The sequence below is a fragment of the Peromyscus californicus genome, unplaced genomic scaffold (assembly GCF_007827085.1).
Source record: "Peromyscus californicus insignis strain IS unplaced genomic scaffold, ASM782708v3 Scaffold_17__1_contigs__length_78620276, whole genome shotgun sequence".
Lineage (NCBI taxonomy): Eukaryota > Metazoa > Chordata > Mammalia > Rodentia > Cricetidae > Peromyscus > Peromyscus californicus.
Window position 1 is genome coordinate 24,398,137 of NW_026294469.1, and position 25,411 is coordinate 24,423,547.

The 25,411-nt window shown below is 49.4% G+C and overlaps 2 protein-coding genes across 4 annotated transcripts in view; both read left to right on the forward strand.

Annotated features, from left to right (window-relative positions):
* Kdm3b (lysine demethylase 3B) overlaps positions 1–13,880 on the forward strand; it is a 63,118-nt gene extending 49,238 nt beyond the window's left edge. For both annotated transcript variants that reach the window (XM_052741863.1, XM_052741864.1), the window contains 10 exons: positions 42–298; positions 3,143–3,409; positions 4,263–4,434; positions 4,805–4,895; positions 5,031–5,161; positions 6,077–6,196; positions 8,043–8,182; positions 9,852–10,028; positions 11,003–11,137; positions 12,473–13,880. In XM_052741863.1, coding sequence (XP_052597823.1) covers positions 42–298; positions 3,143–3,409; positions 4,263–4,434; positions 4,805–4,895; positions 5,031–5,161; positions 6,077–6,196; positions 8,043–8,182; positions 9,852–10,028; positions 11,003–11,137; positions 12,473–12,553 — 1,571 coding nt within the window. In that variant the 3' untranslated portion in view covers positions 12,554–13,880. The remainder of the gene's footprint in view (positions 1–41; positions 299–3,142; positions 3,410–4,262; positions 4,435–4,804; positions 4,896–5,030; positions 5,162–6,076; positions 6,197–8,042; positions 8,183–9,851; positions 10,029–11,002; positions 11,138–12,472) is intronic.
* Positions 13,881–15,498: 1,618 nt separating this feature from the next.
* Positions 15,499–24,259, forward strand: Reep2 (receptor accessory protein 2). Of its 2 annotated transcripts, XM_052741865.1 has the most exons (8): positions 15,503–15,701; positions 17,279–17,351; positions 17,679–17,755; positions 21,857–21,977; positions 22,179–22,292; positions 22,530–22,677; positions 22,924–23,054; positions 23,135–24,259. In XM_052741865.1, exons 1-8 carry the CDS (start codon positions 15,670–15,672, stop codon positions 23,201–23,203), a joined length of 765 nt encoding a protein of 254 aa, XP_052597825.1. In that variant the 5' UTR covers positions 15,503–15,669; the 3' UTR covers positions 23,204–24,259. The 2 variants fall into 2 exon arrangements, with proteins under 2 accessions (XP_052597826.1, XP_052597825.1); XM_052741866.1 differs by lacking the exons at positions 17,279–17,351; positions 17,679–17,755 and having other exon boundaries at positions 15,499–15,701.
* Positions 24,260–25,411: the final 1,152 nt, after the last annotated feature.

Below are 25,411 nucleotides of genomic sequence, written 5' to 3' on the forward strand. Positions count from 1 at the left end.
TTCCTCCCTGTCTAATGCTCTCTCCCTCTGTGTTCTTACAGAAGCAGGGTCCCTGAGGTCGGTGCTCAATAAAGAATCCCATTCACCCTTTGGGCTGGACTCATTCAACTCCACTGCAAAAGTCTCTCCATTGACTCCAAAGCTTTTTAACAGTCTGCTACTGGGTCCCACTGCCTCCAACAGCAAAACTGAGGGTTCTAGCCTTCGAGACCTCCTTCACTCTGGGCCCGGAAAGCTTCCTCAAACCCCCCTGGATACAGGCATACCTTTCCCACCTGTTTTCTCTGCGTCCTCAGCAGTAAGTGTCTGTCTACAACTCTAGCCTTTGGTGTTCTTCCGTGAAAAAACTGTCACATGTCTAGATGATTGAGTCAGGGTATCCTGGTGACTGTGTTCTTTACATGGTCAAGCCAACAAGATCTCTTTTAACACTGAGTTCTGGGAATGTTTGAAGTCAGTAAAAATTAAGGCTTAGTGGGTAAAAAATGCTCAGTATAATGACCTAAGTTCAATCCCTAAAATCCTCAGTGGAAGGAGAGAACTTCCCTACTGCTAAAAATTGTTCTCTTACCTCTACATGGTGCCATGGAAAAGCACCCATCCATATAGATCTCTCCCTCCCCCCCCCTCTCACACACACACACACACTTTTTTTTTTAAGGAAGTTAGTAAAAATTGAAGTCTTCCTTTTGGGGGCTCCATCAGAAAGTTATTACATTGACCTACTTGATTTTCTTGCAAACACTCGATTTTTTTGTAAGCTGAGCGGTGCATTCTTAGTGTGCTCTGTTGGATTCAACTCTCTAAAACATCCAGGGTAGCCCTGATCTCCTGCCTGTGCGCCTACTCTTCCCTAATGTTCTTCCTTGGTCAGTGGCTGCTCTGCCCTTCTGGTTGCTCATCCCCACGTTGGAATCATTTGGAACTCTCCTCTTACAGTTCATACATCGTTTGTCACATGCTTGTGTACCTCATGCACGCCTGTTTCCCTCAGAGGCCAAAAGAGGTCATCGATCCCCTGGAACAGTCCTCTACACCCAGTGCTTGATGTCTCGTTAGGGATGACTTTGCACTCCTAATCCTCCTGCCTCTACCTGCCAAATTCTGAGAGTACATACCTGTGCCAGCACACCTGGGTTTTTGCTATAGTCCCACCCTCTACACACAATTGCTTTCATAGCACTTATAATATGTTCTATTGCATTTCTCTCGCCTTTACTAAAGACATTTTATTCACTAGTACATATCCTTAGTACCATGGTGGTTGATAAGTGGTCTTTTTTTACTAAGTGCTGATGGAATATGTGAATTCTCAGAATACGAAAGTTAAAGATAATAGAAATGGAATGGAGGAGCTAGAAATGGCTCAGTGGTTCAGAGCATTGGGTGTAGAGGACCTCTGTTCACTTCCTAGTGCCCACATGGCAGCTCACAAGCCTCTGTAACTCCCATTCCAGGGGATTGATGCCCTCTTGGCCTCTGAGGGCAGCAGGAATGCATGTGGTACACAAACAACATTAAACACATACATTAAAAAAGAGGTCTTCCTGGTTTCCCTTTCTCTTTTCGGGTCACCAGTGTGTGCGTGCGTGCGTGCGTGCGTGCGTGCGAGCGTGAAAGCGCGCGAGTGCTGACCCAGCATTATTTCTTGAGTGTCATTTCAGAAATGTCACATGTATATGTATATAGTTTGCTATATACATGTGACACAAGTTTGTTCTACATTTGCTTGTCTGCTTTTCGGTGTATATCTCTTGTAGATTAAACAAGTACATAAATATATTTCTGATGCTATTTATGATTAATGGGTGCGGTCTGAAATCATAGGTAGTTGGATCTTTATGATGTAGGTTATTTCTTTTTAGGTAAGTAATTTCAAAAATATATGTTTGTACTTGCATATACCCCCGTTTCCTTTCCTGACCCCCCCCCCCCCCCAACATTATGTGATTATGTATTTTTAGTCTGTTGAGGCAGGGTTTCACTATGTAGCCCTGGCTGGCTGGGAATGCTGTGTTGACAAGGTTGGCCTTGGACTCACAGAGACCCACCTGCCATCACATCCAGCGGTATAAGTGGACAGTACTGCTTCAGACAGGATTGTCAGGTTTATAGGAGTCCTCTCTGCTGTGACTTTCCCAGGGTGCCTTCCCCTCCAGTGATTGTGAGCTTTCCTCCCATCAGCTGAGACAGGAGAAATTCCAAGTAGATGGTAACAGAGGGAGGGTAGAGACCACTTTTTTTTTTGTTGTTTTTTTTTTTTTTGTTTTTGTTTTTGTTTTTCGAGACAGGGTTTCTCTGTGTAGCTTTGCGCCTTTCCTGGAACTCACTTGGTAGTCCAGGCTGGCCTCGAACTCACAGAGATCCGCCTGGCTCTGCCTCCCGAGTGCTGGGATTAAAGGCGTGCGCCACCACCGCCTGGCCAAGTAGAGACCACTTTTAGAGTATGTGGTTCTCAGATGGTGATTGTTGAGATAAGTGTTCTGTGCCAGGAAACTGCTGCCTTTCTAGTACCTGAGTGGACGTTCACCTGCCACTGCGGATCATGTGCAGAGTTCATGCCTGTCCTTCTACTTTGTGGGTCCCAGGAGAGAAATCAAGTCACCTTTACCCACTGATCCATCTCACCGGTCAAGAGAAAGTTTTCTAAATTAACCTTTTTAAATCAGTTATAGCATTTTATGAACTCTGTAGTCTAAATGCATGTACTTAACACAGAGTTCAGTGCTAAAGATGTATTTCCCGGGTCTTAAGAGATCTTCCTTACCAGGCTTGGAGGCACACACCTCTAATCCCAGCTCGAGGCAGAAACAGGTGGCCATCCTGGTCTACGGAGAGAGTTCTAAGACTACACAGAGAAACCTTGTCTCAAAAAGACAAAACAAAAAAGATCTGTACTTTCATAAATGTAAGAAAATACTAAAGGCTGAGGAATTTAAGATACTAAAAATTAGTGACTTTTTGCCGTGTCCCGTGTCCCCCCCCCCCCCCCCCCCCCCAATTACAGAAGACATCTTAGGAGTTTGTATGGGATTTAATTAGATAGGTAGAACTTGGAACTATAACTGCGAGACAGTGAGACAGTTTCTTTAATGTTCTTGTGGTGCTTGAGTCAAGCTTACCTGAGGGTTTGTCTGTGAAGGGAGTGAAGAGCAAAGCCAGCCTACCCAACTTTCTCGACCACATCATTGCCTCGGTGGTAGAAAATAAGAAAACCTCAGATTCTTCAAAGCGGTCCTGCAACTTGACAGATACCCAGAAGGAAGTGAAGGAGATGGTGATGGGGTTAAATGTGCTAGACCCCCATACTTCTCATTCCTGGCTCTGTGACGGGAGGCTTCTGTGTCTCCACGACCCCAGCAACAAAAACAACTGGAAGATCTTCCGAGAGTGCTGGAAACAAGGCCAGGTAAGCAGAGCTCAGTTGTTTTCTGCCTGCTGTTTCCCTGGCAGCCACAGCCGCCAAGGAAACCCTAGGCCTGTCTGGAAGTCTGCTGCCAGGAAGATGGATGTACTGTATGTGCAGTAAAGATATCCTTGCTATTTCAAGTTGACATTGCTTTTCGAAATCAAGGAAAGCTGGCGGCGGTGGTGCACGCCTTTAACCCCAGTACTCAGCAGGATCTCTATGAGTTCCAGGCCAGTCTGGTCAATACACAGCAGTCCAGGACAGCCAGAGCTGTCACACAGAGACGCCCTGTCACAAAAAAACAAAACAAAATCAAGGCGATCCCTAAGAACACTTTGTGTATCTTTTAATGTTAGGCGGTACTTTGTATTTGTAATACAAAGTTGACATTCCAGTGGGTACTGAGCTGCCATTGGTGATTCTCACCTTTGGAGGAGAATCCCAAGTGTAGTGCTGGATAGGGTAAGGTATGAGTTAGAGTAGCAGGATTCTGGGTATTTGAGTCTTCAGTGGTGTATGTGATAATGTGATTTTTATACTCCATGATTTTTATACTTTAGCAGGTGCTTGAGGAAGGAGACACTTAGGGAGTCACCTGTTTGCATTTTAGTGTGAGGAGATATTCCCAAAGTTGCCTTTGCCATTTGTGTCTCCTCACCTCAGTACTGACAGATGCCAAGGAAGAAGTTCCTCAGTGAGTGTTCCGAGTGAGAGCCTACTGTAACCACAGAGTAGAGCCACTTCCCATTCTCTGTAGCTAACAGAGGGACTCTGTAGATTCTATACTGGAGAATAACAGTAGGTTTTCATATATTTCCTAGATTGTTCTGATGGGTTCTCTTTGTTTCCACAGCCAGTGCTAGTTTCAGGAGTCCATAAAAAGCTCAAGTCTGAACTCTGGAAGCCAGAAGCCTTTAGCCAGGAGTTTGGAGACCAGGATGTGGACTTGGTGAACTGCAGGAACTGTGCTATCATTTCTGACGTCAAAGTTCGGGACTTCTGGGACGGCTTTGAGATTATATGCAGTAAGGAGCTTTGTTATCTGGTTACATAGTGACAGTGGGTAGTAAGCATCCCAATACTTGGTCCTGCGCCTGAAGTAACAGTGTCCTCTTGTCGGGAGGACCTTCTGTCTCAGTGCCCCTCTCCAGCTGCATGGCAGGCCTGTGGCTCCCAGAACAGGCCTGTGGCTCAGGTAACACATGGGTTGCACGGAGCTCTATAGCACCGAGGAGGGAGCAGGACTCCTGTGAAATGGAGAGACATGACACACAGCAGTGGGTGGAGAAAGCAAGCCCACTCAACTGGTCCATGGGAAATAGGAGCTTTTATCTCCAGAGACTCGGCCCCTAGAAGAGTAGCAGTAGGTTTATGAGAATGTTGTCTGTCTTGTAGAGAGACTGCGGTCAGAAGATGGGCAGCCAATGGTGCTCAAACTCAAAGACTGGCCCCCTGGGGAAGATTTTCGGGACATGATGCCAACAAGGTTAGTGATTTCAGGGAGTGCCGTCCTCAGAGGCCCGTGCCTGGCTGACATCAACACAACATAATCACAGACGTGAACACTGCCTCTTTTTGTCTCCCTGTAACAAGCTGAATCATCTTTCCTGCCCTTTCTTAGGTTTGAAGATCTGATGGAGAATCTTCCTCTGCCAGAATATACCAAACGAGATGGCAGGCTCAATCTGGCTTCTAGGCTGCCCAGCTACTTTGTAAGGCCTGATCTGGGACCCAAGATGTACAACGCCTATGGTATGAGGGGGAGGACAGAATGTCCCCTGGGGGACTGCTGTTGTCATTTCATAAACAGTGATGATTGGGGCAGGTGACATGTGCTGGGGTACGTCATACCCAGGGTGGTTTTGAATGTTTCCTTTGTCAGTACTGATTTGTGTACCATTCATAAACTTGTAAATCTATTAGAAACAGTTTCTTCTCACCAGGCGATGGGGGTGCACATCTTTAATCCCAGCACTCGGGAGGCAGAGGCAGGTGGATCTCTCTGAGTTCAAGGCCAGCCTGGTCTACAGAGTGAGATCCAGGATAGCCAGGGCTACACAGAGAAACCCTGTCTTGGGGAAAGAAAGAAAAAAAAAAGTTCTCAAATTCTACTCAAACAGACATATTCTTAGTTTTATTCTTTAGTTTTGCTAAAACTAAAGAATGCCAAATACCTCACTATCATGCCTGTATTCTATTAAGTTAAAAAATGACCTAAAGTAAAATACTGTGAAAGTTGAGTTCTGTCTGAATGTCCCTTATGCTGTAGGTTTTGAATTTCAAGAAAGGGGCCATTTTCAAGCAGTGGCTTGGTTCTGTAATGAGTGCTGGTTCTATGTGGACCAATTAAGACTCATTTCTAGAGTCTTAAACTGTATGAAAGAAAGATAAAGGTGGTGCTTTAGCTGATGCTCGTTCCCTCTCCTCTCTCCTCCCTGCCCTGTCTACTCTCCTCCTCCCTCTGGGTGCACAGCCCCTGTACCCTGTAGTACTAGAGATTTAACCTAGGGCCTGAGCATGTTAGCCAAAGCATTCTACCACTGCACCGACTTCTTGATAAACAGGTATACCCTCCTCTCCCAGGGGTACTTGCGCATATTTTCAGGGTTGGCATGGGTCCTTTGGAATAGCACCCCTTCAGCTTTCATATTTTCCTCCCTTCTTTAGGCTTGATAACAGCAGAAGATAGAAGAGTTGGTACAACAAACCTTCATTTAGATGTGTCTGATGCTGTTAATGTGATGGTGTATGTTGGGATCCCTGTCGGGGAGGGTGCTCATGATGAAGGTAGGTTTTCTAGAAAGATCACTTTAATGAGGCTTGCCCTAAGAAGTAGAGTAACTGATGCTTCTCCTCAGTCAGATATAGTGGTTTTTTCTTAAGTTCCTTCCAGGCTTCATATGCACCTGGTGAAAATTGTTAGACAATGGGAAATTCTAGCAGAGTGCTGCTTGTCAACCTTTGACTAGAGTTTTGCCTTTCAGGGAATGTTCAAGTATGTAGCCTACAAAAAAAGGACAGAGGACTGGGGCCAGGGCACAGTGCTTAAAAGTGCACTGCCGGGCTGGAGAGATGGCTCAGAGGTTAAGAGCACTGGCTGTTCTTCCAGAGGTCCTGAGTTCAATTACCAGCAACTATATGGTGGCTCTCACAACCATCTGTAATGAGATCTGGTGCCCTCTTCTGGCCTGCAGGCAGAACACTGCCTACATAATTAATAAATAAATAAATAAACAAACAAACGAGTGAATGAATGAATGAAAAAATAGATAAATAAATAAGCTTTTCTTTTTTTTTTTTAAGTGCACTGCCCTAGCCAGGCAACAGTGGCACACACCTTTTTTTTTTTTTTTTTTTTTGGTTTTTCGAGACAGGGTTTCTCTGTGTAGCTTTGCGCCTTTCCTGGAACTCACTTGGTAGTCCAGGCTGGCCTCGAACTCACAGAGATCCGCCTGGCTCTGCCTCCCGAGTGCTGGGATTAAAGGCGTGCGCCACCACCGCCCGGCGGCACACACCTTTAATCCCAGCACTCGGGAGGCAGAGCCAGGCGGATCTCTGTGAGTTCGAGGCCAGCCTGGTCTACAGAGTGAGATCCAGGACAGGCACCAAAGCTACACAGAAAAACTCCGTCTTGAAAAGCCAAAAAAAAGAAAAGAAAAGTGTACAGCCCTTTGGTTCAGTTCCCAGCACCCACAGCAGGAGGCTCACAACCTCCTTTAATTCCAGCTCCAAGGGATTTGATGCTCTCTAGCGCCTGTATACATGTGGTACACAAACTCACACACACATGCATGTAAACAAATAAAAACAAATATTTTTTTTTTTAAATAAGAAAGGACTGCTGGCGCACTCCTTTAGTTCCAGCACGTGGGAGGCAGAAACAGGCGGGTCTCTGTGAGTTCGAGGCCAATCTAGTCTACAAAGCAAGTTCTAGGACAGCCAGGGCTATAACAGAGAAACCTTGTCTCAAACAATGAAGGAAAAAAAAACAGGACTGAGCATCTACTTGACTTATTACCTGTATCAGCTCTAATGGTAAGTGGCCAAGCCAGGTCCCGTGCACAAGCAAAGGTGAACGTAGAGGTTGAGTTGTAAGGCAAGCATGAAGACCTAAGTTTGCTTCCCGTAAGAAGCCGGGAGTGGCCACGCACACCTTTAGTCCCAACACTTGGAAGGAAGAGGCAGGTGGGTCTCTGAGAGATGAAGGCCAGCCTGTCTATGTAGTGAATTCCAGGCCAGCCAAGGCTACATAGTGAGACCCTGTCATTCTCTCTATCCACCACCTGGGTCCCTGGGGTCCAGCTCAGGTCATCAGACACGACAGCAGGAGTCCAGCTTTACTGCTGGACGATCTCACCAGCCCCCAGATGAGTTTTGATTCTTTCTTAAAAACAGGGTCTAGTAGAACTCCATCTGTAGACCCGGCTGGCCTCAAACTCAGAGATCCCCCTGCCTCTGCCTCAAGTGATGAGATTAAAGGCGTGCGCCACCATGCCTAGCAAGTTTTGGTTCTTGATTCTTGTGATATGACTCAGATAGAGAAGAACAGAGCCCAAACTTGTTTTGATTGGGCATTTTCCCTAGAGGTCCTGATCAGACTGCTTACTTTACCATCACCACTTGTTCTTTTCAGAAGTCCTCAAAACGATTGATGAGGGAGATGCTGATGAGGTGACCAAGCAGAGGATTCATGACGGGAAAGAGAAGCCAGGGGCTTTATGGCACATCTATGCAGCCAAGGATGCAGAGAAGATCCGAGAACTGCTCAGGAAGGTGTGTCCCTGCTGGACTGCGTCCTCAGCTCCAGGCTAGGAGCTAGGAGCCACCAAGGTCTCACGTGAAGTGAGAGTAGTGCAGACCTGTTTAGACAAGGCATGGTGTTGGCCTGTAATTCCAGCACTTGAGTTAGGAAGATCACAGTTAGAAGGCAACCTGGACTGCATAGAGAGACCCTAGCTCAAAAAAACAAACAAACAAACAAAACCCAAAGAGCTTGAGGCTGGAGATGGTGACTCAGCAGTTAAGACCACATGTTGCTCTTGCAGAGGACCCAGTTCATTTGTCAATCTTCTGAAGTCTTCAGGCACAAGGCACTCATGTGGTTGGTGCACAGACATCATACATGCAAGCAAAATCCTCATACACATACAATCAAAATAAGTCTTTTTAAAAGGGGGGAGGGGGCTGGAGAGATGGCTCAGAGGTTAAGAGCACTGGCTGCTCTTCCAGAGGTCCTGAGTTCAATTCCCAGCAACCATGTGGTGGCTCCCAACCATCTATAATAGAATCCGATGCCGCCTTCTGGCCTGCAGCAGGATATGTACAAATAGAGTGCTCGTATACATAAAATACATAAATAAAATTTGACTAGGCCTGGTGGCACACACCTTTAATCCCAGCACTCTGGAGGCAGAGGCAGGCGGATCTCTGTGAGTTCCAGGCTAGCCTGGTCTACAGAGCAAGTTCCAGGACAGCCATGGCTACAGAGAAACCCTGTCTCAAAAGGCCAATAAATGAAGAAATAAAAAGCAAAAGCATAAGGTTCTGGGTTCCATCTTCAGCCCTGCTGAGGAAAAGAGAAGGACCTGTTAGCCAAGGAACCTTTCCAAATGCCCAGGGGCCTGAGCTCACACTAACACAGGTTCAGCAGAGTGAAGAAGATACTTTGTGTGTTTAAGGGGTAATGCATTCCATGACCCCTAGGAGGCTCCCTACATCTTTTTTTCCCTATATATGCATACTGGTACTAAATACTGAGTTAATAAGGGTCGGTAAGAGTTCAACAACAATGGTACTAAAACACACGAGACAAAAAGAGGTTATCTTGTGGAGCTTCTTTTTTTGTTGTTGTTTGTTTTTTCTAGACAGGGTTTCTCTGTGTAGCCCTGGCTGTCCTGGAACTCCCTCTGTCGACCAGGCTGCTCGAACTGTTTCACCAGCCTCTGCCTCCCTCCCGTGTGGTGGGATTAGAGGCATGCACCACCACTGCGGGGCTCTGTGTAGCCCAGGCTGACCTCAAACTCATGGTTCTCCTGCCTCCACCTCCTTAAGCAAATCCTGCTAGTATGTGCCACCACACGGGCTTATGGAGGTCTCTTCTGATTCGCCCTCGTGGCTCCTTTTGTCCGTTGGGAGCCGTTACTGCATCAAGAGTATTGAACACGTGCTCTCTGGGCCCTCACAGCCGTCTAACCCGGAACAGAGCCCTGAGAGACAGCTACCCTAGACGAGGATAGAACGTGTCTAGCATGAGGTTGTGCTGGACAGTGGGGAGTCTTTGATGTCACCATAATAAACAGTTTCGAACTTCAAATCCTTTCTGGACTTCTCCATGTAGTGTTTTAGAGCACAATTGACTCTGGGCAAATAGAACTGGAGAACCTGGGGAAGGAAAAGCTACTTTTTTTTTTCTTTTTTTTTTTAATTTTGATTATGATTTCAGGTTGGAGAAGAGCAAGGCCAAGAGAATCCTCCTGATCATGACCCAATTCATGACCAAAGTTGGTATCTGGACCAGATCCTCCGAAAGCGACTCTTTGAGGAGTACGGTGTGCAAGGCTGGGCCATTGTGCAGTTCCTGGGCGATGCTGTCTTCATCCCTGCTGGGGCCCCACACCAGGTGGGTTGACGTGGAGGCTGGCCGTGCAGCCCCACGGTGCTCCTGTGCTGCTGTCTGTAGCTCTAAGTAGCAGCGTCAGGCTGGTCGCTCTAGTATCATGACTTGGGAGTTTTTCATTTGATTCCTTGTAACTCTCAATGCTTATTTGGTTGTTTGTTTTGGAGGGCGTTGTTTTCTGGGTTTTGGTTTGGGTTTTTATTGGGGGGGGGGGTTGTTTGTTTGTTTGTTTGTTTTTCAAGACAGGGTTTCTCTGTGTAGCTTTGCACCTTTCCTGGAACTCTCTTTGGAGACTAGGCTGACCTCAAACTCACAGAGATCCACCTGCCTCTGCCTCCCGAGTGTTGGGATTAAAGGCGTGCGCCACCACCACCACCACCACCACCACCACCACCACCACCACCACCACCACCACCGCCGGCCTGTTTGTTTGTTTTTTGTTTGTTTGTTTGTTTTTTGTTTTTTGAGACAGGGTTTCTCTGTGTAGCTTTGCGCCTTTCCTGGAACTCGCTTTGGAGACCAGGCTGGCCTCGAACTCACAGAGATCCGCCTGGCTCTGCCTCCCGAGTGCTGGGGTTAAAGGCGTGCGCCACCACCGCCCGGCTCTGTTTGTTTGTTTTTAACATACAGAGATCTGTCTCTGCCTCCCAAGTACTAGGACTAAGGGTGTGTACCATCTAAATTTTTTGTTTTGTTTTGTTTTCAAGACAGGGTCTTGCTATGTAGCCCTGGCTGTCCTGGAATTCACTCTCTAGACGAGGCTAGCCTGAAACTCAGAGATCCACCTGCCTCTGCCTCTGCCTCTGCCTCCTGGAACTTCCTGTGTAGATCAGGCTGGTCTCAAACTCACAGAGGTCCACCTGCCCTCCTGAGGTGCTGAGATTAAAGGCGTGTGCTGCCACAGCTTAGTGGCGTTTTCTTATGAGTTACTGAATCTCTAATGTCTACATTTTCCTGCTGTACTTGCCTCATCCCAGGTTCACAATCTGTATAGTTGCATAAAAGTAGCAGAAGACTTTGTATCTCCAGAGCACGTGAAGCACTGTTTCCGCCTGACTCAGGAATTCAGGCATCTCTCCAACACTCATACGAATCATGAGGATAAACTACAGGTAAATAATCTTTCCTGTCTTCCCAGGTAATGCTCACGTAGACACATTCTCCACATAGGGTAGTTTCTGGTAGAGAAATGGCTCTGGAAAACTATGTCTGGACGTATAAAGGCTTCCTCCTCCACACATGCCCCCTGGTACTCAGTGTGTACGTGCACATACGTACATGTCACTCTGAGAACACTGTGATGGCAGCCTCAGCTCTGCTAGACCCCAGGCCCATTGATCACTTGGCTTTTCTGTAATGGTTTCACCATCTGACTCACTCTGTTCTCTGACTTGTTCGTGGCTAGCTTGCTAAAATGTAAGCTTAATTAAGCTTGGTGAAGGCAGAAGTTTGTCTCGTTGACGACTTTCCCCAGCACAAATCGGAAACACAGGACACAGTGCAGTTTTGTTAAGTAACAGAAAAGGATCAGTAGAGGCAGAGGGCCTCTTGTGTCATACATATACATGAAATACACATATATACACATACAACACTGTTAAAGTGCCAGTGTGTCCTTTTGTCTTACTTTTCCACCCTAGAAATAATACTCTTCTTCTCAGTCCTTTTAAAGTCTTCAGCCTGACAGTTTATTTTAATAACGTTAGTGAAATCTTCCAACATCACATGTAAAATATGTCTCTTTTAGACAAATGAGAATAGACACATAAGCTCTAGGCCTGGTGGCACATTCTTGTAATCCCATTACTTGTGAATCTAAATTAAGAAGCTCATAGAGTTAGAGGCCAGCCTTGGCTAAATAGTAACACCCTGTCTCGGAAATGGGGGAGGGGAGCTGGCAAGATGGCTCAGTGAGTGACGGACGGCACTTGCAGCTAAGCCTGGGGACCAGAGGCTAGTCACTGAACCCACCTCGTGCAGATATCCCGTTGCCTACCCACGGGCACTGTTTATCGATGTGGGGTCTTGGGCAGGAGTATTTTGGACAGTCTTTTGTCCAGGTTGGCCTCAGCCATTGGGATTACAGACATGTGCCACGGTGCCCGCTCCAGTTCCCTGTAACTTGATCTTCTCAGTCTCATATCTTTAAACAAGGCTCCTGATAAAATGTACTTCATGGGCTCATGGCAAAGATTAACCAGCAGTCTACCTAATAGCTTTATGACACTGCCCAGCACCTAGTGAGAACAGGAGGGATGGTGGCTGTACACGTTCTTCCTTGAGTGTGACCCTCATACCCTGCATGACTTATAACTCATTGGGGCTTGGTTTGGGAAGCGCATAGGTACTGCCGGGGTGTCCCCATTAGCTTCAGTGGCTTGTTGTTGGAGTAGGTCATGGATCTCATTTGTGAGCTGCCCTGGACTGACAGTGCTAATTCTCTCCAGGTGAAGAACATCATATACCATGCAGTGAAAGATGCTGTTGGTACTCTCAAGGCCCACGAATCCAAACTGGCAAGGTCGTAAGGCCTGGGGACCTCCCAGCTCTCCTGTGAAGCAGGCCTTTCACAACACTCACCAGGGAAGAGCAGGGCTCTCTGCAGGAGCAGCCGCCCTTCCCCGAGCCAGTGTGGTCAGTATTACAACTCTCCAGCCCCTCTCTCTATGCTGCCTCAACACTGAAGGTCGACACAAGAAAACCGCACTGCTCACACACAGTTTCAGACTCGAAGCCGAGGGTGCCACATTCCCATCCAGTGGCCTTTTGGGAATCCAGGTTGCTTGAACATCGCTGGGCTTTCCTGCACATTCTCCTGGTTTGAGACCATGGAAACCAGGAATGTGGGCACACCTTCCTTCTCTGTTCCTCTTGTGCCTAGCTAAGTGGGACTGTGTTTGGAGGCGGAGGAAGTCAGAATGGTAAAGAAAGGTGATGATTGAATGTGCCGGGTGGAAGCCTGGCTGTGTCTCCGCACATGACTTCTGACCTGGCCCATCCCAGGAGATGGGGGAGCAGCCATTCCCCATACTCTCTGTGAACATTGGAGTCTTCAGGACCCAGGGAGAGCCCACGGCTTTTCCCAGGAGGCTCCAGGATTAGGAAACGTGTGTATTTAGTGAAAAATAGGTTTGTAGTGAAATAGTTACTATTTCATGAAAGTAGATATTTTTAGAACTTTTGAAATAACACAGTTGTTTTCCTGGACTCTGAGGAAAGGCACATTACTTTAGTCTTCCTTTCAATAAAACTCTTTGAAAAGATCTGATTTTTAGAACTCAGCTGCCCCTTATAGCACAAGATCAGCCAAAGCGTAATTTAGAAGAATTGGCGTTTAATTAAAATTCTTTGAGTTTCTCCCTCCTCTCTGTCTTATCTGGAGGGAACAGTTGTCTGAGAAAGAACTGTGTCATGTCTGAGCTGTGGAGCGCTCCCCGTGTGCACACTGCTGACCCCAGGAGCTGTTTGCCGACTGCCAGCGTTCCACAGGACTCCTCGGATGTTTCCAAATGGGGTGGAAAGTTTGGTTTCCAGTATAAGAGTTTTTTGTTTTTATTTTGGAGTTTTGTCTGGAAATATTTTCAACAAAACTTTACAACTCAGTGGAGTTTTTATTAAGAATTTACTTGGAAATGATGGAATTCACTGGCTCATAGATACGTTGGGAAATGTATCTCTTTCCCGGTGTCCCGCCCCGCAGCCTTGGTCATATGTTCACAGTTACCTTTTTTTTTTCTTTTTTTTTTTAATAAAAGTCATTTACTGTAGAATACTTTTAATTTCACTTTCTGTACTTAATTTTATTGAAGGGCTGATTGGGATTTCCATGTTCTTATTAAAAATCTAACAAATCTGTTTGGAGTAGACAAAATTCTTTGTGTGCCAACCTTTCTAACATCAAGACCACACTGTGGGCAGTTAGTTAAGAGATGGGGGTTGATTTCAGGTCTACTTGCCGCCCTGCGCCTGGTGATCGCCCTTCACTGTTGCCTTGTGCCCAGGGAGGCTAGGAAGCAACCACCTGAGTTAATTGGTGAGTGGGCAGAGGGATTGTTTCCCTGTAGTTTATTCTCAGTGAACAAAAAGGGGTAAGTGGGGTCCTCCTTCTTTCTCTAGGGTGCAGGACGAGAGAACAGCAGCCTGAACAAAACTCCAGGCAAGGTTGTGAGGTTCTGCGGCTGCATACCACAAGTGTGTGGCCTAGGTAACCTCAAACAGTGGAAGGGGACCCAACTGGGGTTCTGTTTATTTATTAAGCAAAAGGAAAGTGTTCTCTGGGTAAGGACAGACTGCATTCTAGGTAAAGGGGGCCTTTTGGGAAGGGAGTTGTACAGAAAAGCAAGAGGCACCATCAGAGGCCCGCATCTCTGAAGCCTGTTTGAAAACACCTTCCAAAGCATTTGAGCCCAGAAACATAATTATCAGGCTACAAATAGACCGTTTGTGTTTTTCAAGGGTGCTAGGTTTGAATCAGAGTCTTTGAATTGAAATACAGAGCTGTGAGCATGTCCTTACAGCCTGGATGGGACAGGTTAATAGTGTGGTCACCAAAAGGATTATACCTCAACATAAAGACACCAGGATGCGGCAGCTTTAAAGTGGGACGAGAAGGAGGGCAGTGGAGGAGGGATGCTTTGGAATGAAGTTGCTTTGGTGAAAATCAGGAGGCAAGCTAGCCTACATTCTGGATATAAATGTCTTCAGAATTAGGACATCCACTACCGGTGGTACTCTGATGGGGGTGGAGCTGAGGTCTCCGGACTTTTCACTGACTTGAGACCCACTCCTCTCTCTCCTACCCCCTGCCTGTGAAATTAAATCTCATATATCCCTAACCCCAGCACAATTTACCACCCAAAAGTCCGATCAAACCATGTGGGCAGGTTCCCTTTAATCTGGGAATTGGCGGTTATTGACGAGGACTGGGGTGGGCAGGTGCAGCTGTGCCTGGCCCCAAGCGCCCAGGTAGACGTCCTTATGGGGCCTGTACAGTGAAAGAGTTTTTGATGGTCAGTGTTTGGAGCATGTAGCCTGTAAAATAAACTTCTTAGTTTCATATCATAACAAGTGTGACTTGGTGGTTTTGTGACCCTCATAGTAGCGAACCAATAACCCCCACCTTCAAGATGAGGCTAATTATAACTTCTGCCTTATAGGGTAGTTGTGAGGATTCAATGAAATAACATGCGAAGCTCTAAACACGGTGCCTGGCAGTTAAGCAATAAAGCAGCTGTTGCCCCTCGGGGGGGATTTTTAAGCCTTCAACCTGATGTGGGCAGGGCCGGAGGTGGGTGGAAGCTGATGTCAAAGGATGGAAGCAAAAGGGTCCCCGCCGAGAGCTTGGCCTCCAGCTTGAAGCTCAAGCAAAGTGAACAAGCGATTTAGAGCAAGGCTGGGCACTGAGGGTGAAGGCGCATGCCCAGCCACAGCAGGTGCTGGGGGGGCGCGCCGACACCGCGGCCTCCCCTTTAAGAGCCGCCACCGCCCACGGCCCGCTGCTGCGGCAGGGACCTCCCCTTTAACGGCGGCAACTCCGCGTTCCGCTGACCCCACGGCGGCTGCCGCTGCTAACTGCAGCTCCTGCTGCCTCCACCGCCGGCCTCGGGCAGCAGCATCCTCGCCCAGGCTGGGTCCCCGCCCCACCATGGTGTCCTGGATCATCTCTCGCCTGGTGGTGTGAGTGCGGAGGCAGCGGGGCTCGCCCGGGTTGGGGGTGAGGGGGGCCGGTGATGGAGGGCGCGGTATTCAAGCCTGGGATGGATCAGCCCAGGGTCCCTATGTGGTGTCCCCAGAGACAGAGATGTGAGACGGAAGACTGGAAGGGGAGCATAGCGGGAGCATGGCAGGCCTGGTTTCCCAGAGACCTCACCCATATTATTTTTAAAACCTGTTTATTCTTAATTGCCTTGCTCCTGCGCCCTCCCCCATCCTAGAGGCTGAGCAGCTACTGATTTATAAGGGGAGGCGGGCACATCCCCTCCCCCACTGAGCAGATCTAGGCTGGAGGAGCCCAGCGTACAAGACCTTCCTTTCCCTCAGGAAGAGTGGGGAACGTGGCAGGAGCCCCATCATTCCAGAGCTCAGATCCCAAAGATTTCAGGCCTTCCTCCTACTTCCACTGACTGTGGATGAGGACACCTGTCCAAGGCATGCAGGGGGGAAGACTGGGCATGGAAGCCGAGGTGCTGAGAGGGCAAAGTGCGGAGGTGACAGGATGGAGGATGTGTATTGTCTGCCTAGGATGGGAAAACATTTGGTGGCCTTAATTCCAGACACACTGTAACAGTCACATTGTGGAGCCATGGCCCTGGCACCTCCCCCAGATACAGGAAAACATACCTCCCTCCCCCAAACACACACAAGCCTAGATGTTGGCCCTGAGGATTCTGCCCCACTACCCAACATCAGCACGGGCAGTGAGTGCCCTGCCTTGGCAGGGAAACACCCACACTTGAAGGGGCCGGGCTTGAGAGCCAACCCTCTAGTTTAGGGCTCTGCCCCTCAGCCTTCGTCAGGACTGGCATCCCCATAGCAGCCCCACCCTTCTCCCCATTCAATGTTGTCACATACTTGTGTCCTGGTTTCCTCTCAGACCACTGGAGTTTCCTCTTCCCACCCCCTAGAGGCCTTATCTCTCTGTGTGGCATTCAGGATGGCTGCTTCTGGCCTGGGCAAACTCCCTACAGGATATATGACTCCTCCTCCCCCATTGATGGGATGCTCAGACATGGGCTTCTCTACCTGACCCCAGACTATATTGACATGGGGTTACAAACCTCTTTGTCTCTTTCAGGGCCTCCTGGCCCTGTGCCCTCTGGTCCCAGGACCCCAATGTCTCTCTGGCGGCCAGGTTGGGTGCCCTGTTAGGTGATGTTAGATGTGGGGAACTGGTCCTACACAGCCTGTCTCTGAGAAAAGGAAGTGGAGAGTATGAACAGATGGGCTGAGTGCGCATTAGGCCAAGAAGGAAGACATCTCATGGCAGTGGCCAGCCCCCTCAACTCCTATAACATGCTGTACATAGCCAAAGATTCTGATGGAAGGGCCCACTTTGGATCCTCCTGCCTCTGGGTCTAGGGAAAGGGCCTCACTCACCCAGGCTGGATGTGTGTCTCAGAGTCTTGACTGCTCTGACCAGAGCTCCCCAGCCAGCTGGCGCTTCTTTGGAGCTCTGTCCCCTTGCACCTTAGCCCCCAGGGGCTGATGCAGAGCTGGGAGGGAGAAGGGCCCAGTAACCATGCCTGCCTCCCTAGGCTCATCTTCGGCACCCTGTACCCAGCCTATTCTTCCTACAAGGCGGTGAAGACCAAAAACGTAAAGGAATATGTGAGTGAACAACTCTTCCCCCATTAACAAATTGGGAGGGGCGCACATTTTGTCACATTCCAGGTGGGGGTAGAGTGTGGCTTTGTGCCACACTATCCAACAAAGCACTGAGCAAAAGAGGTTCTGGGATGTCTCCTATTCCCCACCCAGGCTTGGTCTGATTGACAAATGTGAGGTCCTGGGTAACTTTTTCCCAGGACTTCAGTTTAGAGCAGGTAGCAATATGTGGTCCTGGGTTTTCTTGGCTTAGCCCTGGTATTCGGGGACCTTGGGTGTTTACATCCCCTCCATCCTAGGCCTCATTTAATACTACCCTTTGTCCCTCAGGTAAAATGGATGATGTACTGGATCGTCTTTGCCTTCTTTACCACAGCTGAGACACTTACGGATATAATACTGTCCTGGTGAGGTCCAATGTTACCTCCTTGCATCTCAAGACCCAGATTTCTTTCTTCCTCTAGCCAGGCAGATAGGCAGAAGATTGGGACCCCAACTCCCAACAGTCCCTCAGTGTCCTTAATACCTCTCCAAAGGCCTGATATCAGCATAGTAAGAAGCCGGGCATGGCGGCCCACGCCTTTAATCCCAGCACCTGGAGGCAGAGGCAGGAGAATCTCCATAGCAAGTTCCAGGACAGCTGGGGCTACCCTAGCTCAAACAGAGAGGAAAAAGCCAGAACCTCCACATTTCTTTCTGGTGACAGCCAGCCACAGCACCACAGTGGAATTCAGTGAGTCTGTATCTGCTCCTTCATCCTTCCTGGGACGGTGGACAGATGGCCAGTCTCTAAATCTCATCTTCCTTGTTTGTGGGGCAGGCATGTAGTTCAAGCGTGTGGACACTGGATGCTGTATTTCCAAGGCATTGCAGGCACTAATTGGCCTGAAGTGTAGGCGCGTTATAGGGAAAGGGACTATGTCTGAGTCCACTCAGAAATGTTCACTGCATGAGCAAGCACCTCTTGAAGAGTACACAGCACAGGGAACTGGAGTCACCTGTCATCCCAGCACTGGGGACCTTAAGGTGGGGGGTATCATTGCAGTTTCGAGGCCAACCTGGGCTACATAATCTCAGGGCAGGGGGCAGCAAGGTAGCTCATCAGCAAAGCTCTTGCCACATGAGCCTGATGACCTGAGTTTGATTCCTGCGAGCCATGTAAGGGGGGAAGGAGAGAAGTAGCCCCAGATACTGTCTTCTGACCCCCACACATGCACTATGGCAGGAGCCTGCACCAACACACACACACACACACACACCATATACATGATTACGATTTTTAAAAAGAGGCAATAGCATCCAGGCGGTGGTGGCACACGCCTTTAATCTCAGCACTCAGAGGCAGAGGCAGGCAGATCTCTGTGAGTTCGAGGTCAGCCTGGTCTACAGAACAAGTTCCAGGACAGCCGGGGCTGTTACACAGAGAAACCCTGTCTCGAAAAACCAAACAAAAGGCAATTGCTTACTGGCCTCAGCCATGTTCCTTCCTAAGTCTGCTTTTTTGTTTTGTTTTGTTTTTTAATTCAAAAAAGCATAATTTTTCTTCTTCTCCTCTTTATTCTCTCTCCCTCTCCATCTCCTTCTCTCTCCCTCTCCCTCTCTCCCCCTCTCCCTCTCCCTCCCTCTCCCTCCCCCCCTCTCTTTTCTCCAGACAGAGTTTCACTATGTATCTCTGGCTGGGTTGGCTGGAACCCTTTATATAGCCCAAGTTAGCCTCAAAATTGCAATGATCCGCCTGCCTCAGCTTCCCAAATGCTAGGATTACAGGTGTACACTGCACCACTATGCCCAACTTTCTCTTAAAGAAGAAAAAAGATACTTCCATGTGTGGGTGTTTGGCCTGCATGTCTGTCTGTGCACCACCTGTGTGCCTGGTCCCAGAAGAGGTCAGAAGTGAGTGTCGTCAGTCAGATGGCCTGGAAATGGAGTTACAGTTGTCAGCCACCACGTGGGGGCTGGGAACTGAACCTAGGTCCTCTGCAAACGCAGCAAATTCTCTTAACCACACCCTGGGTCATCTCTTTTCTTTTTTTTCAAGACAGGGTTTCTCTGTGTAACAGCCCTGGCTGTCCTGGATCTTGCTCTGTAGACCAGGCTGGCCTCGAACTCACAGAGATCCCCCTGCCTCTGCCTCCTGAGTGCTGGGATTGAAGGTGAGCGCCACCACACCTGCCCATCTCTTTTCTAAACATGTTTTCCTTGCTACTTGGAGCTTCTCTAACGTTTTACGCTTCTTTACTCTTTCTCTGCCATGTGACAGCTTGTCAGCCATGGGTCTGGCCTCCATGCTGGTTTAAATGGCATGGTTTTCTTCCTTCTCTTCCATTCTCCTCTTCCAGAAAGCTGCCAAGTTTGAAGCTTGCCTGCCTGGAGATTGTTTGTTTGTTTTTTCTTTTCCTTTTTGTAAAAAAATATTTATTTGGGCTGGAGAGATGGCTCAGAGGTTAAGAGCACCGACTGCTCTTCCAGAGGACCTGAGTTCAATTCCCAGCACCCACATGGTGGCTCACAACCATCTGTAATGAGATCTGGTGCCCTCTTCTGTATACATAATAAATAAATAAATCTTAAAAAAAATATTTATTTATTATATATAGTGTTCTGCCTGCACATAAACCTTTATGCCAGAAGAGGGCACCAGATCTCACTATAGATGGCTGTGAGCCACCATGTGGTTGCTGGGAATTGAACTCAGGACCTCTGAGCCATCTCTCCAGCCCTTATTTTCCTTTTAAGCTCTAATAAAGTTGTCCTTGACTTCAAAAACATTTTTAATAAGAGACAAAAAAAAATGTAAAGATTGGAAGACAAAATATCATTTCATTTGTAGATAAAGCCATTGTATCTGCCAGCTATAGTTTTAGTAGAGAGGTAATTTAGAGATTTGTTAAAAGATTCAGGTGCACACCTTAAATCCCAGCACTCAGGAGGCAGAGGCAGGCAGATCTCTGTGAGTTCAAGGCCAGCCTGGGCTACAGAATGAGTTCCAGGAAAGGCTCCAAAGCTACACAGAGAAACCCTGTCTCGGAAAAACAAAAAACAAAAAACAAAAAAGATTCAGGGTGGGCCGGTTGGTGGTGACTCACGCCTTTAATCCCAGCACTCGGGAGGCAGAGCCAGGCGGATCTCTGAGTTCCAGGCCAGCCTGGACTGTTACACAGAGAAACCCTGTCTTCCAAAACAAACAAAAACAAAACAAAAAGATTCAGGGTGGCAAGTCTAGATTCCCTGGGTACCAGTGAAGGAGAGGGCTTTGATGAGGATGTAGAAGACTTGAGAGAGGTTGTGGCCTGGGCATAAAAGCCTGTGGGAAACGGAGAACAGTACTCAAAAGTCAAAGGACCTGAGTGCCTGTTCCTGAAGCAGAGGACCCCTTGCACCTAGGGGTCCAAGGCTAGCGTGAACAGCGCAGTGACACCACATCTCAAGGAAAATTCTAACAAAGATATTGTCGAGCGAGGGAGATGGCTGGGTGGGTGAAGCCTGATGGTTAGCGCAGGACCCATGTTTAAAAGGCGTGATGGCGCATGCTTATAAATCTCAGCTCGTGGAAGTAGACACAGGTGGATTACTAGGGCTTGCTAGCTCCAAGCCAGTGAGAGAACAATACCCAGGTTTGACCTCTGGTCTACATTACATACTCGTGCATGCACATGGACGGGGACACACACACACACACACACACACACACACACACACACACACACACACCAATGAGCACGTAGCAAGCACAGCTACTTGGGGGGCTGGGGAAGGAAGACTACAGACCCAAGAGCTGCCTGGGCAACTTAGTAAAACCAAAAAATCAAAGGCTAGGGGTAGAACCCAATGGTTGACAGCCAAGCATATTTGAGGCCAATACTAAAAAAAGAATAAAAAGCGGGGGGGGGGGGGGGGGCAGATTGTATGGCAGCAAGGATCGATCCAGATTCCATCCTGGTCCTCTTCACGGAAGGAAGGCAAGAACCAGGAAGACAGGAGACCTCAGCACAGAGGGCTTGAGAAGGAGAGATGCTGGTTCTTGGAGGAAGCGGAAGGAGAGCTGCTTGATGGGGAAATTCCTTCTGGGGTCTCTTTTTGCTTCAGTTTTTGAGATAGGGTCCCATGTTCCCTGGGCTGACCCTGAACTACCTATGTAGCTGAAGAGAACCTTGAACTCCTGATCCTCCTGCCTCCACTTCCCAGGTGCCTGAGATTCAGGATAGTAGTACCCCATGCCTGGTCTTTGTTTTGTGGCTTAAGATAGGGTCTTAGGTAACCCAGAGTGGCCACAAATGTGTGATCAGCCTGCCAAGTGCAGGGATTATAGGCATGCACCCCGACTGGGGTCACTTCTTACTTCCCACATGGAGTCTCAGTTTAGCACCCCACCCCCTCCCTCCGGGTCCTCTTGGAAACCTGGTGGCCCCAGAGCCCTGAGGGGTGGGAACTGTCCAGCGTCAGTGCCACTAAATCCAGTGTACCCCTTAACTCATACGCTCTGCCGGCACCTCTGTCCCCCCCAACAGGTTCCCCTTCTACTTCGAGCTCAAGATTGCTTTTGTGATATGGCTGCTGTCCCCTTACACCAAAGGCTCCAGCGTTCTCTACCGCAAGTTCGTGCACCCTACGCTGTCCAACAAGGAAAAGGTTTGCCCCCACCTTTGCCCAGCCTGGTCCAGCTGAGGCCTTCCCCTGCCTGCAGCTACATGCATTTCCTGGGCGTGGCCAGAGCCTGCAGCGCCCGCCCTCGCGGAGCCTGGCTCCCTGGGTCGGGCGGTGTCTTTGCCCAGGGTGTGAACAAAGGTAACTTGCCTGCAGCCTTACCTCTCGGGTCTCCCGTCCCTCCAGGAGATCGACGAATATATCACACAAGCCCGAGACAAGAGCTATGAGACCATGATGAGGGTGGGCAAGAGGGGCCTGAACCTGGCCGCCAATGCCGCAGTCACAGCTGCCGCCAAGGTGAGACAGGGGTGGGTTCAGACTCCCCGGGGCTCCCACCCTGTGCATCCACCCTGTCTTCAGGCCTTGGAGGCTTTGGGCTGTGCAGCTCGAGGCTCCAGCCTCGTTTCTTCTACTCTCTGGTCAGTTTCCTCCTCTGGCCAAAGGGAGAAATATCCCAACACCATGGTAACTAACCTCTGTTTCCACCCCGCCCACCCTCCCTCCCGCTCTCTTGGTGCGTGGTGGTAACCCTAGGGCCAGGGGGTGCTGTCCGAAAAGCTCCGGAGCTTCAGCATGCAGGACCTGACTCTCATTCGAGATGAGGATGCACTGTCACTGCAGGGACCCGATGGCCGCCTCCGACCTGGCCCTGGGGGTCTCCTGGACACCATTGAAGACCTAGGTAATGGCAGGCATGGGGCTGTGGGAAAGAGGACAGGGTTGAAAAGCCCAGCCTTTATTTATTTATTATGTATATAGTGTTCTGCCTGCAGGCCAGAAGAGGGCGCCAGATCTCATTACAGATGGTTGAGAGCCACCATGTGGTTGCTGGGAACTGAACTCAGGACCTCTGGAAGAGCAGCCAGTGCTCTTAACCGCTGAGCCATCTCTCCAGCCCCGCCTTATTCTCCTTTCCTCCCCTAACTAGGAGATGACCCTGCCCTGAGTGTAAGGTCTAGCACAAGCCAGGCAGAACTCCGGACTGAGACCTCAGAAGATGACCTGGGAGATAAGGCAACCAAGAGGACCAAATCTATCAAAAAAGTGCCCAAAGCTGAGGTGAGAATGCAGGGTGTGGCCTGGGGGAACGGGGCCGCTGGCGTGGGACCGGGCTGAGCCCCATCATCCTCTCTCCATAGCCAGTGGCTTCCAAGACGCTGAAGACCCGACCTAAGAAGAAGAGTTCTGGAGGGGGCGACTCAGCCTGAGGTCCTCCCCTCCCCCCACCCCTCCAGTGTAAGACAATAGCGAGCACTGGGAAGAGCTGCAGCCCCAGCCCCCGCTCCACAGTGGGCCACCAGCCCAAGTGTTTCAGACCCGAGAACCCCCTAGATGGCTGTTTCCCGCGCCCCCTCCCCATGGACACTCCTCCAGAGGGGGCTTGGCAAAGAGGAGGGAGGCGCAGCTGTAGGGTCGAGGACAGAAGCCGATGACTGAGCCCTGGAGGAGGTGGGGGCTCCCTGGCCAGCCCTGCTCTTCTCGCTGCTCCAGCCCCGCCCCGCCCATCCAGTGCCTTGCTGAAGACCATGGCCAGCCCCTTCTCTGAGGCCCGACGTGCCTCCACCGCTCTTCCTTGAATAGGGGTAGTGGCCACAGTCCAGACAGACCAAGGAGGGGGCCTTAAGGCACCTCGAGAAGGGGAAGAAATGGGGGCAGATCCGAGGGGGGAGGGTGTCACTCGGGCACAACTGTGAGTGGCAGACACGGGCTGAAAATGAGCAACATGGCCTTGCGGGAACTGCAGCTGATAGGGCTGTACGCTCTACATCACCGTGGCCAGAAAGAGGAGGGATTCCAAGGGTATGCATGCTGGGGAGGTTGGGAAAAGTGGTCGCTTCCTCCCTACTTCAGCCCTGGTCTGTCTTCCTCTTTACCCTCCCCTGCTGGTCTCTCAGAGGACCCGAGCCCTTGACAGAAGGAGGCTCCAAGGGGTCTCTCCCCCATCCTTCCATCCTGGATCTTTTACCCATTCACGCCCCTAGGCTGGACTCCTCCTCTCCTAGGGCCCACTGTAGAGGTCCTGCCGAGCTGGCTCCTTTCCTCTCCTGTCAAGGGGACCCGTCCTACCTTGCCATGGGGTCCCCTTCCTGTGCCAAGCAAACCCCTGTCAGAACCAGCCTGGACCGCTCCCCCTGGTCCTGGTTCTACCAGCTTTTGAGGGCCAAGTGGAATCCGGGAAGAAGGAAGAGAAACGAGCCAAGAGGCTCCTAATTCGGTAGTGCCCACTGGATGAGCCAATAAATGAAACTCTGCCACCTCCTCCATTATGGCCTCTGTGTTGTTCTTGTCCCCACCAAGACAATAAGTGGGAAGGGCCCCCCTGAGAAGTAAGACCCAACTGTGAGGAGAATAGCAAAAGACAGAGGCAGGTGGATCTCTGAGTTCAAGGCTAACCTGGTCTACAGAGCAAGCTCCAGGACAGCCAGGACCACACAGAGAAACCCTGTCTTGAGAATGAATGAATAACAATAAGAGATCCTTCTTACCCACTCTGGAATCCTCTCGTCAAGCCCTCTGAAGGCATCCCTTTCACCGTTGGCCCCTGTCGATTTCTATTGCTTTGATAAACACCATGACCCAAAGCAACGTGTAGAGGAAAGAGTTTATTTCAGGTCACACTCCATCCCTGAGGAAAGTCACGGCAGGAACTCGAGGCAGGAACCTGGAAGCAGGAACTGAACCAGAGGCCACGGAGGAACACTGCTTACTGGCTTGTTCCTATGGGTTGTTCAGTCCGCATCTGTATATGGAGGACCACCTTCCCAGGGCGCGGCACTGGCCGCGGGGAGCTGGGCGGTCCCACATCTGTCATTAAGAAAATGCACCACGGGCAGCCTATCTGATGGAGGCAGTTCCTCAAGATTTCCTCTTCTCAGATGCCCCTCGCCTGAATCAAGTTGACATAAAAACTAGCCAGCACAGCCCTGGAGGAATTTGGCTTTTTTTTTTTTTAATTGGAAAGGAGAGGAAGAAGGTACCAGTTAAGGAAGAGACTCATTCTAGAAGATTCCTCATAAAGTAAAGTTAGTACCATGCTAGCACTTACATATAGCCAGGAAAACAGGCCAGGCATTCTGTATAAATTTGATTTGTTACATATCACACACACACACAAAAAATGGTGGCTAGGTAAGGAGACCATTGCCAGATTCTGCATGGCCAGACTTTACATATACATCTGGGTTTTTTGTGGCATGGCAAAAGGCCTATGTGCAGATTTCCAGGCTCCCTGTTCTGTTGCCATGGAAACATTCAGGCTTCCAGAATTCTGGGCACAGGGCCTGCTTCCTGTGGTGCAGGGGAAGAGAGGAGAGATGGAGACAGAATGGTTGGAAAGCCTTTTAGGAGAAGGTTGGCTGGTGGGACATGCTGGCTCTGGGTGACCTCACGCTGTCCCCTCATTCCCCAGGTCCACC

Excerpts from the sequence above, each read along its gene's own strand:
- Reep2 (XM_052741865.1), top strand. The coding sequence starts at position 15,670 with ATGGTGTCCTGGATCATCTCTCGCCTGGTGGT. Across the intron at positions 17,756-21,856 it reads ACGGATATAATACTGTCCTG|GTTCCCCTTCTACTTCGAGC; the intron begins GTGAGGTCCAAT and ends CCCCCCCAACAG. Across the intron at positions 21,978-22,178 it reads CGCTGTCCAACAAGGAAAAG|GAGATCGACGAATATATCAC; the intron begins GTTTGCCCCCAC and ends CCGTCCCTCCAG.